At 36.8% G+C, this 21,982-nt stretch overlaps 2 protein-coding genes across 4 annotated transcripts in view; one reads left to right on the forward strand and one right to left on the reverse strand.

Annotated features, from left to right (window-relative positions):
• LOC141387731 (sialin) overlaps window positions 1-5,620 on the reverse strand; it is a 54,699-nt gene extending 49,079 nt beyond the window's left edge. Inside the window, exons 1-2 of one of the 3 annotated variants that reach the window (XM_073957837.1) lie at window positions 4,886-5,130; window positions 4,579-4,714 (exon numbers count right to left, since the gene is read on the reverse strand). The gene's annotated coding sequence lies outside the window, so the exon portion shown is untranslated. Of the gene's footprint in view, window positions 1-4,578; window positions 4,772-4,885; window positions 5,131-5,210 lie in introns of those variants that run through there. The other 2 variants (XM_073957835.1, XM_073957836.1) reach the window with 2 other exon arrangements.
• Window positions 5,621-20,815: 15,195 nt separating this feature from the next.
• On the forward strand, window positions 20,816-21,436 carry LOC141386834 (uncharacterized). Its single transcript, XM_073955741.1, has one exon. It carries the CDS (start codon window positions 20,816-20,818, stop codon window positions 21,434-21,436), a length of 621 nt encoding a protein of 206 aa, XP_073811842.1.
• Window positions 21,437-21,982: the final 546 nt, after the last annotated feature.

Below are 21,982 nucleotides of genomic sequence, written 5' to 3' on the forward strand. Positions count from 1 at the left end.
TTATATAAGAAGACCTTGTGGTATTCTATAAGTAGACCTCGTGATCTTCTATAAGAAGACCTTGTGGTCTTCTATAAGAAGACCTTGTGGTCTTCTGTAAGAAGACCTTGTGGTCTTATATAAGAACACCTTGCGGTCTTATATAAGAAGACCTTGCGGTCTTATATAAGAAGACCTTGTGGTCTCCTATAAGAAGACCTTATGGTCTTCTATAAGAAGACCTTATGGTCTTCTATAAGAAGTCCTTATGGTATTCTATAAGAAGACCTTATGGTCTTCTGTAAGAAGATCTTGTGGTCTTCTATAAGAAGACCTTGTGGTCTTCTATAAGAAGACCTTGTGGTCTTCTATAAGAAGACCTTGTGGTCTTCTATATGAAGACCTTGTGGTCTTCTATAAGAAGATTTGTTGGTATTCTATAAGAAGACCTTGTGGCCTTCTAAACTAGACGTTGTGGTATTCTATAGGAAGACCTTGTGGTCTTCTATAAAAAGATCCGGTGGTCTTCTATAAGAAGACCTTGTGGTCTTGTTGGTCTTCAATAACAAGACCTTTTGATCTTCATAGATCCCTTCTTCGATTCTTCGTTGATCCCCGTATGAATTTTTACTTATGCTGTTATTGTAAAAGCATATGATATTTTTGTAAGTTAATTTTTCTGCTTAATCTGTGGCTGCTTCGATGGGTTTTAACCACAAAATAATTGGAGTTCGCTGAGTAGGTCTGAAAGGTAATTTGAAAGTGTGCAGTGTGACCTGTGGGCCTGTATCGCATGCTGGGCAGATGTTTTGCACGGTGCCATCAATCCTTACCCTATAGGAATTTAGACGACTGCACCATCCCTAAAGGTGTGAACAGAATGAGAAATTCATGCTTATCCACGCCTGAATTCATGCGATAAAATAAAGAAATGCAAGATCGCATTTTAATTAGGTAGTACCTCCCCTTTATTCTTTTACAAAAAGTCAGGCTTGGATAAGCATGAATTTCTCATTGTGTTCTCACCTTAACGTAGCTCAGACAAAATTACTCTGGCATGTGGTCCCCGATAATCGCATTCACAAGGTTGTTGTTTATGGCATCTCTGAATGCATCTGCCTAAATTCTCACCTTACCAGCTTCATGTGATCTCTCTTATATCGTTGGATCTCTCTCTCTCTCTTCCGAAACGTAATTTGCTTTGCATTCGTGCATGAAACTAGGGGTTCTTCGAAATTGCAGTATTGTGGAACTCGATCTATGAACCCATAGTTTCATGCACGAATACAATGCAACTGATGTTTCGGAAGTCAGACAATGTCTTAAGCTGAAAACACATCCAACGTTTGAGTAAAGTTTTGTGTCATTTCTGGTAGAAGAATAAAAGACAAAGTGATGTCAAGTTTCAAATTTTCTTTATTCTTCTACCAGAAATGACACAAAACTTTACTCAAACGTTGGATGTGTTTTAAGCTTTAAGCATCATATTCCATATCGCAGTGCGCTTTTGAAACGCAGAATAAAACAAAATAAGCATCTGGTAGAAAACTGATGCATTCGGTAGATTTCGCAACGGCGTGCATTTAAAAATGCTTTTACAATGCACGAGAAATAACTGAAACAACTCAGTTGTATGACGTTTCGGAAGTCTGTCACTGTCAAATGTTACCCCTAGAATCTTAGAGTAGTTAGTGGTCGGAATTCTGTTGTCATCAATCAGGAAATTCAACTCTGTGCTCATATCCGCGGTCCATGTGGTGAGCAGGTTGACCGTAGACATAGGGGGGTATAATTTTCATATTCCTCGTGTGGAAAGATTTAGTACGATTTTTCAAATAATCCGCATACGTAAGCATCTCAATGCCATCTGAAGGGGGTGGAATACAGGAAAGTTAGAGGTGAAGCAATTACGGAGATATCAGCCCAGCTTGGGGAACTCTTTGTTTCACACTATGGGGATTCGATTTTTTGTCCCTGAATTCCGCATACGACTGGCGTATAGATCGTGAAAGTATTGAATTTTTAAAATAGTCAGGCTTAATAATCCCATAATCGTTGTTTTAATATTTTATTAAAACGACTTTAATTTTTTAGTGGGAAAAAATTGGCGATGTTTACCAAGCGGTAAGGCAGGGAAGACTATAGTTTCAGATCTCTCCACAGATCTTCATCAGTTCCCTTGTTTCTTGGTTTTCAACAAGAAACTTTTTATACCCAAGTGTCAAACCTGACTATTTTGAAAAGCAAAAGTCGTCATCCCAAATAAAAAACGCCAACACTCCTAACCCTGCGTTTACAAATGCCAGTATTGGCAAGACAATAGCAAAAATACAAACCTTTTTCACAAATACATTTATAAAAATTTTAAATATGTATAGAGAAAAGTATGAATGTATTGGTGAAAATGGTTTGTAACTTTGCTATTGTCTTGCCAATACTGTCTGTGTGTAAACGCCTAGTAAGTATAAAAGAGTTTTGAAAAGTCATGCGCCACCAATGCTGTACTTTCGCATGCCTTTTTCTGGTTCAGCCCTCGGATAATATGTGTATAGATGGCGTGTAGCGTTGTTTGTGTTTTCAGAACTTATCGGTAATTATATTACCCTGCGTTTACAAATGCCGGTATTGGCAAGACAATAGCAAAAATACAAACCTTTTTCACAAATACATTGATACATTTTTAAATATGTGTAGAGAAAAATATGAAAGTATTGGTGAAAATGGTTTGTAACTTAGCTATTGTCTTGCCAATACTGTCTGTGTGTAAACGCCTAGTTAGGAAGTATTAACTTGCCCCGAAAAAAACTGTGCGTCGTAATTGGAGTTGGGCAATCGAGTTTCTAGTTCACTGCCCTAGTTCCATAATGTGTGAGTAACGCCATACAACCTAACGTGTGAAATTTCGAATACGAGAGTTTTCCTTAAACCGCAATTTTTTGAAATTTTGTGTGGAAGGTACTCGAAGGGTTGGACCGATATGGTCCATGTTCGAACCTGATATACCTGCATACGTATGGAAGAAATTCTACAATGTGCAAAGTATGGACCAGTTGTGCGAATCTGGAACTAGTTATGGACAGAATTGCAGACAATCTTCAGTAAGTCCATATTTACATTAGGCAATTTTTCTTGCGGCAATTGTCAGTTTGTAGATGAGAGAGGGTGTTGAGAGGCAAGGGGTTGCATATGCCCCACCTCTCTCTCTCCATTAAACTGACAGTTGCCGCAAGGAAAATTGCCTAATGTAAATATGCACTAAGTGCAAATTTAAGTCAGTAACTAGTCGGCGGGGCCGACTATATGATACCTTACACCAATGTGAATATGTAAAATATAAATCGGAGCTACATCCAGATCTTAACCGATTTCGATATAATTTGGCACATTTATTTCCAGACCGTATTCAGTCACACATTCCAAATTTCATCGAAATCGGAAATATATAGCGTGTTTGGTACAGAAAATACGTCAAATCGGCCGAAAATATATATGGGAGCTATATCAAAATCTGAACCCATTTCGATATAATTTGGCACACTTATTTATAGACCGAATTCAGTCACACATTCCAAATTTCATCGAAATCGGGCATATATAACGTGTGTGGTACAGAAAATACGTGAAATCGGCCAAAAATGTATATGGAAGCTATATCCAAATCTGAACCGATTTCGATATAATTTAGGACACTTATTTCTAGACCGTATTCAGTCAAGCATTCCAAATTTCATCAAAATCGGAAGTATATGGCGTGTTTAGTGCAGCAATCACGTGAAATCGGCCGAAAATATATATGGGAGCTATATCCAAATCTGAACCGATTTCAATATAATTTGGCACACTTATTTGTAGACCGAATTCAGTCACACATTCAAAACTTGATCAAAATCGGACGTATATAGCGTGTTTGGTGCAGCAAATACGTGGAATCGGACGAAAATATATATGAGAGCTATATCCAAATCTGAACCGATTTTCACCAAAAGCAATAGCTAAAAAATAGTAGTCCCCAATTTTCAGCTGAATCGGACAAAAATGCGACCTGTAGTGGAATTCTGTAACTCATTTTTTGAGTTACCGACAATAATCGGTAAAATTAAAACGCAAAATTATGAATAAAAAGTATCAATAAATGTTGACAACACTGTTTCTATCGGTATGAGTTAGAGACAGCTTTATTTTAGTTGTTAACTTACCGATAAATTTCGTTAAATTAAAAGCTTTTTAATTTTACCGACAGTTGTCGGTAACTCGAAAAATGAGTTACAGAATTCCACTATTGTACGTTGCGAACAAAAATACATGGACAGACGGACGGACATGCATAAATCGACTCAGAAAGTGATTATATGTATATCCCCAAAAGGAACTATGGGTCTATTTCGCTTCCTTTTGTATGTTACATACACAAATACATAATACCCCTTACCACAGTGTGGTGTAGGGTATAAAAATGTCAAGAAAATTGAAGTATGTCTATCATTGTTAAAAATTGATTTTAAATATTAAATCGCGAAGATTGCATCCAAGCCCATTGTGTATTTTTTTCTATTTTTTATTAAATAGCTGATAAAGCAATAAATAAAAATAAAAACATACTGAAATTTTTTGCTGATGAACAAAGCCAAAAATACAAAGCCGTATTTTGAAAAAGTCTCCGATTTCGCTCAGAAATCCCCATATACACTACAAGGGGTTTACTTTTTTTTCAAATATTAAAAAACACTTCGAAACACTGTTTTTTTTATTTAATCGATTTGCGGTGTCCAATAACGATCAATGAGAAATATTCCTCAAAATAAGGTACCAAAAATTAAATTAATAAAATTAGGTTTCTATTCTTTGAAATTTGCAAGTGTTGTAATTTTTTAATAATTTCTGTCACTTTTTAATTTCTAAAACCCACACTATTCAATTTTTATTCCTTTTCATAAAATACCCTGCGTATGTGTAACATAAAATCACAACATGTAACAGGATTATTAAACATACGACACCATGGACCGATCGACCATTTGATACGAGATAAATCCTCAAAAATAATAAAAATTCACACTGATCACTCACTATAAGTATGGATTTAAACAAACCACAAATCGATGCCATTACGATTTTTTATATTGATTTCTTTATTTTACTTCTTTACCCCAATGATATGAAACCATTTTAAAATTAATTTTTTAACTTTTTAAAACCATAATTTTTTCATAAAATTTATTTGCCAATTTTACCTTTTTTCCCAACAACACCACAGCACATAAATTTTATGCAAGCTAAATTATGCACACAAATCACTGAATATTCTTTTCTATAATTTATGTTGATTTTTATTATTTTTCAAAAGAATTTATTTTTTATTATTTTTTATTAAAACGGCCGCAAAACTATTATGTTTAATTTTCCAACTTTATTTTTATGTCTCGTCTTTGCGTATTTCTCGTTCTTTCTCGGTAGATATTTTTATTTCGCTCTGTTTTTAGCAAAGCTTTCAACCGCGCTCGTTCAACAATCGACAGTGAATGAAGTTAACAGCGCAAATGCCATTAAAGTTATAAACTTTGGCCAAAAAATAAATAAATAACGATACGAGCGCGCATTCGGTGCCAGTATACCACGCACACACACACACATGCAAACACTCTGGTGCTCAAATATCGCACAGCTTGGCTATATGGAGTGCACACAACGACGTCAGTGTGAATATCTTATAATCTGCCACAATAAACCAGGCACAGAGACTAACTGAGAGCATTTATTTTGTTCTTGTAGAAAAAACAACAACAATAACAGCAACAACGTTTGTTGGCTATCAGTGATAAAACCACAAATAAAATTAAAAGATTTTAGCCGTTAGCATGAGATGGAGTCGTCCAAAAAAAACTACCATTAAGACGTCTATAAAGACTCCCTTCAAGCCGTCTATAAAGACTACTTTCAAGACGTCTATAAAAGCTCCAATCGTCTATAAAAACTCCCTTCAAGTCGTCTAAAACGACTCCCATCAAGTCACTTATAAAGACTCCCTTCAAGTCGTCTAAAACGACTCCCATCAAGTCGTCTATAACGACTCCCTTCAAGTCGCTTATAAAGAATCCCTTCAAGTCGTCTATAAAAACTCCCTTTACTTCGTACATAAAGACTACCTTTAAGTCGTCTAAAACGACTTCCATTAAGTCGTCTATAACGACTCCCTTCAGGTCGTCTATAAAGACTCCCTTCAAGTCTTCTAAAACGACTTCTATCAAGTCGTCTATAAAGACTCCCTTCAAGTTGTCTATAATAATTCCCATCATGCCTTTTATAAAGACTCCCTTCAACACGTCTATAAAGACTAATTTCAAATACTTTATAAACATTCTTTTTGGTCATCTTAAGGACCCCCTTCTGGTCGTCTATAACGTCAGCATTTCGTCTATAGAGACTTTCTTCAAGGTTCCCCACATGTTGGCCATAGACTCGCTTCAAGTCGTATATGGATATACCCTTTTAGTCGTCTAGGAAATATCGATATCATTCAAAAGACTTTTTTATCGCATGCTATAAAATATTTCTGTTTCCATCGACGCACTGTGGTTCAGAAATGGCCAAAAATCATAATTTTGTTTTGTCAAACATATTTAATTTCTACATGGGATTCAATAGCAGAAATATATTGAAACTAGGGAAACCAAAAAATTAGGTGAAAATATTGAAAGGTGTGGGCGTAGGGTGCCCCTAAAGACGAACATTTTCCCCATTTTTTGGGAAATATGTAATTTTTGCAAAATGTCTAGAGAAAGAAGTAGCTGAATCTCATAAACTATAACAGTAGTGGGATTCTGTAACTCATTTTTGCTGTTACCGACAAAAATCGGTAAAAATAAATCGCAAAATTATGACTAAAAACATAAAGAAAAGTTGGCATCACTGTTTGTGTCGGTAAAGGCTAGCGACTACTTTTTATTCATTGTTAACTTACCGAAAACTTTCGTTAATTATTGAAATTATAAGCATTTTAATTTTACCGACAATTATCGATAACAGCAAAAATGAGTTACAGAATCCCACTACAGATATTGTGTTCATTGTTCTTTTTAAAAGGTAGGTAGGATTGTGGCCTTTAAAAATCGTTTTAATAAATTACCGTAGCGTTTACACAGGTGACGTAGGGGATGGAAGATACCAAGCAACGGCCCTGACCGGTTTTAACATGGCAAAGCCCAGGATTTATCTTGGTCCCTCTTTCATCCCAAGTGGACACTGACCTCCCCGTGGTGTCACCTGGGGAACTGCCTTTAACACCCGTTAAAGGTAGTGAGCTAACATTGGGCGTCGGGTTAGTAACCCTCCCCTAGAAAAAAACAGCCTACTATGGAAAAACGAAAGAAAAGAAAAACAAACCCTTCTAAAGTTGACGAATCCCGCAAACGTTTTAAGGACCATGATCTGCGAATCTGCACCTGGAATGTTCACACTCTTTATAGAGAAGGTGCAGTCTTCGCATCGACAGACGTACTTGAAAAGTACAAGACCGTAATATCGGTGCCATACAGGAAATACGATGGATTGGGAAAGGCGTCACAACAACACCTAAAGTTGACGGACGCACTGTATTATAGCTGCCATGACGTAAAGCATGAGTTTGGTTGTGGATTCGTAATTAGTCGGAGACTAAAACATCTGGTATCCAGCTTCACCCCAGTGAATGAAAGACTTGCTGCAATTTGAATAAAAGCTAAATTCTTTAACATCAGCTTTATTTGCGCTCATGCTCCCACTGAAGAAAAGGACGAACAGACCAAAGATATATTTTACGAGCGCTTAGAAGAAACATATGACCGTTGCCCTGCCCATGACATTAAAATTATTCTAGGCGATATTAATGCCAAATTGGAAAGGAGAATATCTTTGGCCCAACAGTCGGGAAATTCAGTCTCCACAGTGAAACGTCTGACAATGGTATGAGGCTGATAGACTTTGCAGCTGCAAAAAACACGGTAGTTAGCAGTACCAGATTTAATCATCTCGATATTCATAAGGGCACCTGGCTGTCTCCAGATCAGAAAACAAGAAACCAAATTGATCATGTTGTGATAGATGGAAGACATTCATCCAGCGTGTTGGATGTACGATCGTTCCGAGGCGCAAACATTGATTCGGACCACTACCTTGTTGCAGCAAAGGTACGCACCCGCTTAAACGTAGCAAACAAAGTACGAACAGACACAACACGAAAGTTAGACATCGGTAAGCTGCAATCACAACAGATAGCCACAGCATATTCCACTCAACTAGCCCAATTGCTTAATCAAAGCCCTCCTCATCCCGATAACATATCAGCGCAATGGCAAAGCATTGCCCACTCCATTCAAACAGCCGCAAAATCCATACTTGGATACCAGAGACCTCCACCAAGGAATCCATGGTATGATCAGGAGTGTCGTGCTGCCACCGAAGAGAAAAATGCGGCATATAAGGCTACTTTACAATCCGTAGCAACGCGTAGCGCACGAGAGAGATACAGGGAGAAAAGGAGAGAGGAGAAACATCTTTTCCGCAGGAAAAAGAGAGAGATGGAAAAGCGGGAGTGTGAAAAAATCGATATGTACAGGAGCCAGAATGAAGTCCGAAAATTCTACCAAAGAGTCACATCCTCCTGTAGAGACCAGCAAGGTAATTTGGTAACTGATAGTGTACTCAGGATATGGAAAGAACATTGTTCAAATCTGTTGGTATCCAATAGCAGCGAAGACGACGAAGATACCACAGTCCCAATCCCAGAAGATGGTATTGAATGTATACCGCCCAGCCAAGATGAGGTAAAGACAGCAATAAATCGGCTGAAGAATAATAAGGCAGCAGGGGCCGATGGCTTACCAGCCGAGCTGTTCAAAACCGACACGCTGATCAGGTGTATTCATCAGCTAGTTAGCACCATCTGGCAGGAAGAACGAGTACCCGACGATTGGAACCTGAGTATCCTGTGCCCCGTCCACAAGAAGGGAGATACGACTGTATGCTCTAACTATAGGGGCATAAGTCTACTCCCTATTGCCTACAAGATCGTGTCAGGGATATTGTGCGAACGACTAAAGCCTATGGTCAACGAGATAATTGGACCATACCAATGCGGCTTTAGACCTGGCAAGTCCACCATTGACCAGATATTTACCCTGCGGCAAATCCTGGAGAAGACCCAAGAGATGCAGATCGACACCTACCACCTTTTTGTCGATTATAAAGCAGCCTTCGACAGCCCGCTGCGTTCAAAGGTATTCCAAGCCATGTCTGAACTTGGTATCCCCGCAAAGCTCATCCGGATTTGTAAAATGACTTTAACTGACACGAGGTCCTCAGTTAAAATAGGAAAGAACCTCTCCGAAGAGTTTGGTACCAAAAGAGGTTTCAGACAAGGAGACAGCCTTTCGTGTGACCTCTTCAACATCCTGCTAGAAAAGGTTATACGAGAGGCAAACGTCAAAAGAAGTGGCACAATCTACACCAATAGCCACATGTTACTTGCTTATGCTGATGATATAGACATCATGGGACGATCAGTAAAAGAAGTAACTGATACCTTTATAAAGGTCGAAGGAGAATCTGCTAAAGTGGGTCTGGCGGTAAACGGTGAGAAGACCAAGTTGATGGTGTCGACGCGCAATGCGTCCATTGAGCTCGGGCCGACTGTGGAAGTTGGTTCCTATAATATTGAGGTAGTAAAAGACTTCGTCTACCTCGGTATCTCCGTAAACACAACAAACGACATCAGTTGTGAAATAAAAAGAAGAATTGTATTGGCCAACAGATGCTACTTTAGTTTAAGTAAGCAGTTTAAAAACAAAGCCACATCTCGTCAAACAAAAATAACGCTCTACAAAACACTGATACTACCCGTGCTGATGTATGGCTCCGAAGCCTGGGTACTTGCGTAAGCAGACATGGCAGTGCTTGGTATGTTTGAGAGAAAAATTCTTCGAAAGATCTACGGACCAATCTGCGTTGACGGTGAATATCGAAGTCGCGTGAACCACGAGCTGTATCTGCTATACAACGACATGAATATTGTTAAACGTATCGAGATGCAGCGATTGCGTTGGCTAGGCCATATCATAAGAATGAGCGATGATGAACCCGCTAAAAAGGCGTGAAGCGGATCAACTTTTATTATTAGAATTTATCTTATGTACATATTTTATTTTAATACTTTACGTATACGTTTTCACTAATTCAATGAATATTACGAAACATATGCTTAAATATTTGAATTTAACAGCTAAAAATGCAACCATGTACATATTTTGTAAATAGTACAATTAATTACATCTTTGATATTAATACCATTTTGTACAACTAATACTATTCGCGTCTCATCCTAAGCACTTAAGTAAATCGAAATTTCAATAAAATCGCTCTCATTCATTAGCTAGAGTTGAAGGCTTAACATCAATACCACGCTTGCCCAAGTTGATGGACCCAGATGTTTTGCTGGAAATAATAGCTAAATGGAGAGTCAAGTACAATTTTAAATTAATTTTGTTGTTTTGTTCTTCTTTAGGCGTATAAATACGGGCCGCTTGGCGGTGCACGCAGAATTGGCAAGCCAAGGAATAGATGGCGCAAACAAGTGGATGATGAGATGAAAAGGCGCGGTATTCCAGAGTGCGAAGCAACAAATAGAGAGGAATGGAGATCTCTTCTTAGTTCGGCCTATAGAACAAATGTTCTGTAATGGGCCAGCTAAGTAAGTACATAAGTAGCGTTTACACAACATTAGCTATTTTATTTTTCCTCAGGTACTAAATTTTATGAAATTCCAAATTTAGTGGACTAGAACTTTTGTGGAACAACAGGGAACAATGTTTTGTTTTCACAGTAAGATGACCGAGAGTCTCCTCTTTCAGCCCATGCAAAAGTGTATTGTACCCGTCCAGTTCCGTCCGTTTAACACTTTGTTATACCCTACACCACACTGTGGTAAGGGGTATTAATCGTATGCCTTTGTGCATTTGTATGTAAAATACAAAAGGAAACGAAATATACCCATAGTTCCTTTTGGGGATATACATATAATCACTTTCTGAGTCGATTTATGCATGTATGTCCGTCCGTCTGTCCATGTATTTTTGTTCGCAACGTACAGGTCGCATTTTTTGTCCGATTCAGCTAAAAATTGGGGACTATTTCACGTATTTGCTGCACCAAACACGCTATATACGTCCAATTTTGATGAAATTTTGAATTTGTGACTGAATTCGGTCTAGAAATAAATGTGCCAAATTATATCGAAATCGGTTCAGATTTGGATATAGCTCCCATATATATTTTCGGCCGATTTCACGTATTTTCTGTACCAAACACGCTATATATATCCAATTTTGATGAAATTTGGAATGTTTAACTGAATTTGGTCTAGAAATAAATGTGCCAAATTATATCGAAATCGGTTCAGATTTGGATATAGCTCCCATATATATTTTCGTCCGATTTAACGTATTTGCTGTACCAAACACGATATATACATCCGATCGTGCAGAAATTTAAAATGTTTGACTGAATCCGGTCTAGAAATAAATGTGCCAAATTATATCGAAATCGGTTCAGATTTGGTTATAGCTCCCATATATATTTTCGGCCGATTTCGCGTATTTGCTGCACCAAACACGCTATATATGTCCAATTTTTATGAAATTTGAAATGTTTGGTTGAATTCGGTCTAGAAATAAATGTGCCAAATTATATCGAAATCGGCTAGATTTGGATATAGCTCCGATTTATATTTTACATATTCACAGTGGTGTAGGGTATCATATAGTCGGCCCCGCCCGACTTTGGTCCTTTCTTTACTGGTTTAAATTTATTGAAATTACATGGGTAAAAATGTGTGTTTTTCCATACCGTTCCCCATATGAATTACAGCTTTTTTACAAAAATGGACATTTTTTGAGAATATGGCTTTTTATACGAGTTACATAAGTTTTAGGAGTATTTTTTTTTAATTGTTAAAAAATTAAATTTTTTGTAAATTTTTTTTAAAATATTTGAAATTTTTTTTTCGAATTTTTTTTAGTTTTTTTTCTGGTATTTTAATAGTTTAGTTATTGGTGTTTGACCATCTTTAATATATAGGTAGATATAAGAAACACAAAAATACTCATATTTTGATGAAAAATTGTAAAAAAAACTCAAAAGTTTAACTTTAACCGGACCGAATTTGACCGCATATAATTCATCTGAAAGCTGATTGTGTTATCTGTCTAACAAAAAGAAGAATTATGAAAATATCTCTATCCGTTCAAAAGTTACAGAATTTTTACCAGGAAAAAAACGATTCTAAACCACTGTACGACGTGTAATAAATAAACAAAATTCTTACAAGTTATAAAAAGTGTCGCAAATTCTATTTCAGCATCTTTTTTTGGAATGTTATTTATTTATTATTTTTTTTAGAATTTCAAATTCAACAATTAACGCCCAAATGTTAATTTATCAATTCCGCATTAGTTGCGGTTTTATTTAATTAAAAGTAAAATGAAGTTCGACAAAATTTGAAGATTGCTATTGGAGGCTCTCTGTATATGCTCAAAAATCCCCTTTGACAAAATCATTTGTTTCTAATAGTATGTAAATTAGAATTTCTTTGTAGCGGCTGTTAAACGCTGTCAAACTAAAGGTGCAAATTTTTGGCAGTGAATCATTTTTTTGGTCACATGTATTTAACTTAAAGCCAATAACAACAAAATTAAAAAAACAAATGAAAGCAGGTTTAAATAATTGATTTTCAAAATAATTGGAAAGTCACGTTACTTGCCATTATATGTGACAAAAATAATTTTACGTCAAACGGTACAGCATCCTCCAAAATTAACCTTCAATTCTATTCAAGTCTTTTCTTCTTCTTAAAGTTTTTGGTACATACTTGGTTCAAGTTTTCTTATGGACTGTTCTTGAAGTCGTCTATGTAAACAGATATGCGCTGCAGGTCGTCTACATAACGTACATATATTTGCCTTGCTACAACAATAACTGACCAGAAAGAAAAAGATCATAGCAGTGCGGGGGCGACTATATGATACCCAACCCCAATGTGAGTATGTAAAATATATATAGGAGATATTTATTAATTTGAATTGATTTCTATATAATATGGTACACTTATTACTAGACAAAATTTCGTCACACATTCTAAATGTCAACAAAATTGGACAGATATAGGGTGTTTGGTGCAGCAAATACGTCAAATCGGCCGAAAAGATATATGGGAGCTATATCCAAATGTGAACCGATTTCGATATAATTTGGCACACTTATTTTTACACCGACTTTAGTTACACATTCCAAATTTCATCAAAATCGGAGGTATATACCGTGTTTGGTGTAGCAAATACGTTAAATCGGCGGAAAAGATATATGGGAGCTATATCCAAATCTTAACCGATTTTAATATAATTTGGCACACTTATTTCTAAACCGAATTCAGTCACACATTCCAGATTTCATCAAAATCGGACGTATATAGCGTGTTTGGTGCAGCAAATACGTCAAATCGGCCGAAAATATATATGAAACTATATCCAAATCTAAACCGATTTCGATGTAATTTGGCACATTTATTTTTGGGCCGAATTTAGTTACACATTCCAAATTTCATAGAAATCGGTCATATATAGCGTGTTTTGTGCAGCAAATAAGTAAAATCGGGCCAAAATATATACATATATGGGAGCTATATCCTAATCTGAACCGAATTTCACCAAAAGCAATAGCGTTCCTCCTATAGCTAAGAAAATCGGACAAAAAATGCGACATGTACGTTGCGAACAAAAATACATCGACATATGGACGGACGGACATGCATAAATCGACTGAGAAAGTAATTCACGGTGCTCTTGAAACAATTTTTAATGGAAGGTGCTTACACCTTGGAAATTTTTGCGGATTCTGCAACTACAATGCTTATAGATGAGAAAAATCAAAAAAAAACGCGGGAGCGCTTTTTAAATAAATCGCGATTTAAATTGACATTTTTAGGGGTTGTTTAGGTTTTCACGATTTTGCTTAGAAGCCGCAAGTGCTACCAAAATAGGACTAAAGAAAATGTTGTAGCTATGAAAATTCTCTACAAGATTGACCTTTATGATATTCTCGTCGTTTTTACCGTTTTTGAGATATTGAAGTTCAAACTGGGACTATTCAAATTCAGTTCAATTCTGTATCGCCCACTTATAAATCAATGACATTACTGCAAATTCCCAACATAAACTTATATTTCTAAAAAAATTTTACAACTTAGGATAAGTTACTTAAGCCAGTCTTGTAGAGAATTTTCACAGCTTTAAGATTTTCTCTGGTCCCATATCGATAAGACTTACCGTATTCAAGCAAAATCGCGAAACCCTAACAAAAAACCTAAAAATGTAAACTGATCTTCTTTATCTCAAAAATGGTACAGTCTGGGAACAAATGATAAACGTCAATCCTTTAGAGAATTTTCACAGCTACAACATTTTCTTTAGCTCCATTTCGATTGGACTTGCTTGCGGTTTCCAAGCAAAATCGTGAAAATCTAAAAAACAACTAAAAATGTGAATTTTGACCGCGATTTGTTTGAAAATCCCTACAGCGATTTTTTCTTGTTTTTGGATTTTTCTCATCTATGAACACTGCTGTTTCAGAATTCACAAAAACATTCCCTGTGTAAGCGGTTTTCATCAAAAGTTAGTTAAGGCGCACACTTCATGATATTGTTTTATAAGGGGGCGATACAGACAGTGCATTGTCCCCATTTAAACTTCTATATCTCAAAAATGGTAAAAACTACGAAAATACCATAAAGTTCGATCTGGTAGAGAATTTTCATAGCTACAACATTTTCTTTAGTTCCTTTTTGATAGGACTTACGGTTTCTAAGCAAAATCGTGAAAACCTAAAAACCCCTAAAAATGTCAACTTAAATCGCGATTTATTTAAAAAGCGCTCCGGCGATTTTTTTTTGTTTTTTGATTTTTCTCATCTATGAACATTGTAGTTTCAGAATCCGCAAAAACTTCCAAGGTGTAAGCACCTTACATTTAAAATTGTTTCAAGAGCACCGTGAATTATATGTACATATATCCCCAAAAGGAACTATGAGTCTTTTTCGTTTTCTTTTGTATGTATTTGTATTGTGGTGTAGGGTATAATAAGCACAGTAGCTTACGAATTGAGAATCCAATTTTGGCTGAAACTGTGCAAATCGTAAGATTTCTTCCAAACCTACATAGAGTTCAAAGTAGGTATAGGACAAATCGTTGGTCTACCTCCCTTATAAAAGTATTTTCAATATGAGCTCCCTTTACACTGTAGGTGGGGGAACCCAAGCCTCAACGCCCCTCTGGATGGGACTCTCAGAAATGGAGACCGCAGCAAAGTTAGCACAAGAAAATTTCGCCACTTAAAGACCTTGACGCCTTTTTGAAGGTAGTCTCGGCCGAACTGACGGCCACAAGACACAATGATCCTCCAAAGACCGGTTTCGACAAGCAACCAGTGACGTGCGCCGATTCCCCGTCGGAGTCATTTCGGTCGATAATCGCCACTCGAAAGTTGTCAACAGGGCCGGTCTGGTGTAGGACTTGACTATGTGCCTTTAAGGTCGGCTTTCCCGAATAGTAGATGTAACTTCTCGATATTAGACTTATGGGTCTATTCCGTATTGCGACAAGTTCGAGACGCGTTGCCTGACGCCGTCAAATTTTGTCACCATAACGTTAATTTTCGGGCGACAACAAAGTCGCTTTCGCCGTGCACATTTACAAGTGAATAAAAACGAGAAATTGAAACGTAAATAGCATTTTTATTTATATTTTAAGTGAATTTGTGTAAAATTAAACACATTTTTTACTGTTTGAGTACTTATAATGGTAAAGATTACTACAAAACAGCAATTTGAAATGCTGGTTGCTCCAAACGAAGCTCGTGGAGTCAGACTTTTTGGCGAAAATAAGGCCACTTTTAAAGATGATGTTGCAGAGCAATTAAATAGTTGTCCACCAACCCATACACCAGATGAATGGCACAGAGTGTGGATTAATTTTAAAGCAAAAATAAAGAGAAAAATTAGATAATAATAAGAACACCACAACTACACCAACTTTTAAACAAATTTTCCTCTATTAACTCCAACACTTCACTCAATACCACTGGCAATGTGGGTTGAGCCATACCGAGGTTAAAGTCATTGCCATGAGCTCTTTGAAAGCTCCCTTCGGCAAAAAAGTCAAAGCAGCACACACTTTAAGGAGTGGCTGTATGACTGTTGAACTATTGTTGACCTTTTTATACCCTACACCACACTGCACTATAGGTCAAACGGGCCATTTTATTGGCCAAAAGTCTTGAAGTTAAAACAAGTATTTGGTTTTAGTTAATATAGCGTTTTTAGATTCAGGGAGAAAAATGGAACAACGTGGGCCAAAAAATTAACCCTTTATGGGCAAATACACAACTGGTACCTTAACCCTTTGGGGACAAAAACTGAAAGGTCTGTTATTTGTCTACAGAATTGAAGGCATCGACGTCCGATAAGTTCAGAAGCTTTTTTGTTGTGTTTCGTTTTAGTTTTAATGTGAATATGCCTTAAAATTATTACCTTGAAAATCCCACAATATGATGTGGCATATTTTGACTATAACTGTAAATTTTTATAAAAGATTTGTAAATAATTTGACTTTAGAACACAGCAGAATGCTGTAGACTCCAATTTGGCTAACATTATTTGATAAGAGGTTTAACCCTGGCTTCAAAAAAATCAATATTATGGAAAATATGGTAACCTAAAAAAAGTTGTATAATTCTTGCCGAGCAAATTTACGCAAAATCACATAAAATTTTCTGCATTCGGCACGAGTTAATGAACCAATTTCAATTTTCACTTTCATTGCCGAACGTTGCCGAGACTTTAAAAGCGTACATAACCTCAAAATGTTCTACTTTCTTCGAAAATTCAAAGTTAACACCCATTTAATAACTATTTATATACATAATTGATGATAGGAGGGCGTTTTTGATAAATAGATATCGAATACTTTCTAATCAAATCGTTGCTTATGCTAATATTGTGATTTTGTTTCACCCTGAACGTATACAAGTAAACATATTTCGTTAACAAATTTTTAAGATATTTGGATAATACATATTTGGCAGCCTGCCATGTAACGGTATAATGTCTCATACAAAAACAAAATTTAATTATATTTGAAGTGTTTCTTACAAGAAAGTAACACAAAATAACTGAAAATACAGAGTGCGAAATCTGACTTTTGGCCTGTAAAATGGGCTGTTTGACCTATAGTGCACTGTGGTAATTGGTAATATGTCTGATGCATAAGGAAACGAAATAGACCCTTAGTTCCATTTGGGGATATACATATAATCACTTTATTTTTTATGAATTTTTGAATATTTGACGAAACTTGATCTAGAAATAAATGTGCCGTATTATATCGAAATCGGTTTAGATTTGTATATAGCCCCCGTTCTCCCAAATCCAAATTGTAGCAAATTTGGTACCATTTAGTACACATAAGTAGGAATTTCCAAAACCTTTTCCTTATCCCAATAACGAGTTTCAAAATTTTTAGTACTTATCTTCTTTCAAAAACCTCCACATCTCAACCTTACACCTCCTCCATATCTAAACGCCACACACCAACAGTGACTCTAATACCAAATTTTAGAATTCCAGCGCTGTCCGTACACCAAATACCATATTTAGAAAATGTAGTACTTTTCCTTATTTGTGGTACGTATGTACCACGTTCATATACCAGCGCTACACTCCATCTCTATCCCTACATCCCATAACAAAACATAAATTTCCGAAAACTTTTTTATACCCCGTTTATATATAACCGGATTTAACAAACCGACTGGGTTTTAAATGTCATTCCATTGCTTATATTTCAAACAAATCCTCTCAAAGAAAGTTAACCCTGCAAAAAGCTGTAATATAAACAGCATATTATCTCCATTCCATATACCAAACGATTCCAAAATTAGTTCTACTTAGCACTTTTCGTACACCCTACACTTAATTCCAGCTCCAAGTTGTACCAAATTTAGTATTTTTCGTACAAATAAGTAAGATTTTCCAAAACTACCTCAATCCTATTCTCCAACAGTAATCATAATTCCAAATTTTAGGTTTCCAGCTCTAGCCGTTCACCTAAAAGCAAGTTGTACATACTTAATTTAGTAGCCTTCGTATACAAAAGTACGGATTTCCAAACCTATCTCAATCCTACACTCCAACAGTAATCTTAATTACAAATTTCAGGTTTCTAGCTCTATGCGTTCTCCCAAATCCAAATTTAGTAACATTTAGTACTTTCGTACACGTAAGTACGAATTTTCAAAAAAAAAAAAATTGCTTACATATATACACCCATTCCAAATTTAGCTCTTTCAGTTTGCCTAATACAAAGTATACCCTATTTAGTACCTTTTAGTACCCTTATAGTTCGAATTTCCAAAAACCCGACCTTATCTCACCCCTAGCAGAAACCACTGGGCAAAGATCTATCAGTCACTCACTTATCCCTAAGCTCTGTTATATAAGATTTTCGACCGATTTGAGATATTTGATGCACCAAACCCCTCATATCTATCCACTGTGGATGACATTTGGAATCTGTGACGGAATATGTTCTAGAAATAAATGTGCTATATTATATCGATATTAGTATAGATTTCCAATTTTAATGAAATTTGGAACGTTTGATGGAATTTGGTCTAGAAATAAATGTGCCAAGTTATATCGAAATTAACTCCGCCATAGCCGGTCCCAAGCCCGGTTGAGAAAGGACGAGGGAGTGGCTTAGTGTCCTGAATTGGCTGAAATATGCGTCTCAGGGAGTAGGAGTATGGATTAGTGAAAAAATACCTCTGAAGTACTAAAATGGTATCCTTCACCACGAGAAGGTTTTGCTATAGGCCAATAACCCATACATGTAAAAAAGTCTTATTACTGAAACGTCAAGAAATGAAAAAAGAAATCCCTCAAACCCGATGATGACCTTTGGCTTCAAAACAAGGATTATGATTGCAGCGTGGAATGTCAGAACACTCTCTGAAAGATCCAAAATTGAGCAAGTATGTAAAGAATTTGAAAACTACAAAATAGACATTCTCGGAATGTGTGAAGTGAGATGGCTACAAAACGGAGCACTTCCCTTGCCAAAAGGTTTTAAATTCCTTTACTCTGGTAACATACACCATCGAAAAAACGGCGTCGGACTGCTACTATCATCCAAGGCAAACAATGCTCTAATCGAATACGCAACTATCTCTGATCGTATAATTCGTGCCAGATTCCACTCTAAACTCCGCAAAATCTCCATAATCCAGTGCTATGCTCCGACCGAACCCGATGAAGAAGACAATAAAGATACATTTTATGCCGAATTGGATGCAGCAATTAACTCTGTCCCCTCTGGCGATATTAAAATTGTGTTGGGTGACCTAAATGCTAAAGTAGTTTCGAACAACCATAACCTACGCTCTATCATGGGTCAACATGGTCTGGGAACCGATAGAAATAATAATGGAGAACGTTTAATAGATTTCTGCACACGTCACCGCCTATTTATTGGTGGTACCAGATTCCCGCACAAAGACATACATAAGTACACATGGGTCTCTCCCGATGGCCGATACAAAAATCAAATAGATCACATACTGATTAGCAAGCTGTTGGTTGGTCCCCTTATTGATGTAAAGACGCGAAAAGGTGCACCTTCCGCCTCCATCCAGCAGCCATTGGAAAAAATAAGAGCGCAGTAAAATATAACACTATTAAACTACAGGATCCACAGACAAAAACTCTATACAACAATGTCTTAGACACAGCACTACGCGGATTGCCAACTCATGATTGGGACAGCATTTCGTCTTCCTGTAAGGGTACCGCCGAGATTACACTTGGTCGACGTCAAAATAATCATGCCCCTTGGATAAGCGATAATTCCTGTACAGAAATCGCACGGAGAAAACATTTGAAAAAGAAATTACATCAGACAAAAAGTTCACACTCCAAAAGGATAATTAAAGAAGAATACCGTTCAACAGCAAATGCGGTAAAACACCTAGTGGACGTGGACAGAGAAAACTACTATAATTCTCTAGCTGACGAAGCTGAAAGAGCAGCTAACACTGGAAATCTGAAAGGGTTATATACAGCCGTTAAAAAACTGTCAGGAACACATCTGAGAAACACACCATCCATAAAGGATTGAAACGGAAATGATATTCACTCTATAAGCGACCAACTTGCTAGATGGAAAGAGTATTTCTCGGATTCGACTGGAATACAAAATAATGCTCATACCGACACGCTACCAATCTCACGACGTAACCCTCGTAGAGAAATATCAATATCAGCGCCTACGATGGAAGAAGTTTCAAAAGTTCTAAAGAGCTTACAAAACGAAAAAGCCCCCGGACGAGATGGCATTCAGGCGGAGCTTCTTAAATACGGTGAACCTGCTGTCGTAAACCACATAACGCAAATTGTGCAAAATGCATGGATAACGAGCGAAATACCGAAATTGTAACGATTCCCAAAAAAGGTGACCTGAAAAATTGTAAAAACTGGCGAGGTATAACTCTGCAAAACTCCATATCAAAAGTCATGGCCCAAATACTTCTGAATAGGCTTTGTCCTGTGGTGGATACATGTTTGCGTAAAGAGCAGGCGGGTTTCAGGAGAGGACGATCATGCTCAGACCACATAAATACACTCCGTATCATCATTGAATAGTCGTTGGAATATAACTGAAAATTGTATCTTCTATTTATAGATTTTTAACGTGCATTCGACACTATGTCGAGACCAGCACTGTGGACTGCTCTAGCCGTAAAAGGTATCCCCGAAAAAATTATACAACTCTGCAAGGAAATGTACCGCGATTCTGAAATAGTAGTCAACTTCAATGGTCACCTTAGCGATCCTTTTGAAACTAGCACCGGAGTTAAACAAGGTTGTGTGCTCTCGCCTACACTCTTCCTGATTCTTCTAGACACCGTTATGGAAAAAACAAATCGCGATGCACCACGAGGTATACAATGGACCATAAACGAGCATTTACAAGACATCGATAGTGCAGTAGGCCTCAGACTCAATATTAAAAAGACCAAACTTATGAGGATAAATACTTCAACTTCAGCAACTTTAAATATCGAAGGAGAGCAAATTGAAGAAGTCGATAAATTCTGTTACCTTGGAAGTATGCTATCAAAAAACGGAGGTTCAGAAGAAGTCATACAAATGCGAATAAACAAAGCCCGTGTTGCATTTTTGTCTCTTCATAAAGTTTGGAGATCAAGTCGCATCACTCGAAGAACAAAGATGCAAATATTCAACGCTAGCATTATGTCAGTCTTGCCTGGGGAACTACCCAAACACAATTGCAGAAGCTACAAACATTTGTCAACCGCTGTTTGAAACAAGTGTTACACATTTTCTGGCCAAACTGGGTGACAAATGTACAACTACTAATGTTAGCCAATACCAATACTATTAAGTCACAAATACTGAGCAGAAGATGGTCGTGGGTTGGTCATGTACTTAGAAGGTCATCAGATGATATTGCCAAAATTGCTTTGGATTGGAATCCCCAAGGCCACAGAAGACCTGGCCGCCCAAAAACAACTTGGCAAAGAAATATCACGAGAGAATGTCAGCAAATAAACAAATCCTGGAATGAAGTAAAGTTATTAGCCAGAAACCGAAGCTCATGGAGAGAAATGATTGACGCCCTATGTTCCTATAGTGAACCATTTACTTTTTTATACAAGAGAAATTATTGTATTGTATTATAATTTACTTCTTGCTTAAAAAAATGAATAAAGGAAAAAAAATATCGAAATTAATTTCTTTCCTTTTAATGTCTCTTTAGTCGGAGACTAAAACATCTGGAATCCAGCTTCACTCCAGTGAATGAAAGACTTGCTGCAATTCGAATAAAAGCTAAATTCTTCAACATCAGCT

Source organism: Musca autumnalis, unplaced genomic scaffold (genome assembly GCF_047663935.1).
Source record: "Musca autumnalis isolate F117 unplaced genomic scaffold, ASM4766393v1 scaffold_5, whole genome shotgun sequence".
Taxonomy (NCBI): Eukaryota; Metazoa; Arthropoda; class Insecta; order Diptera; family Muscidae; genus Musca; species Musca autumnalis.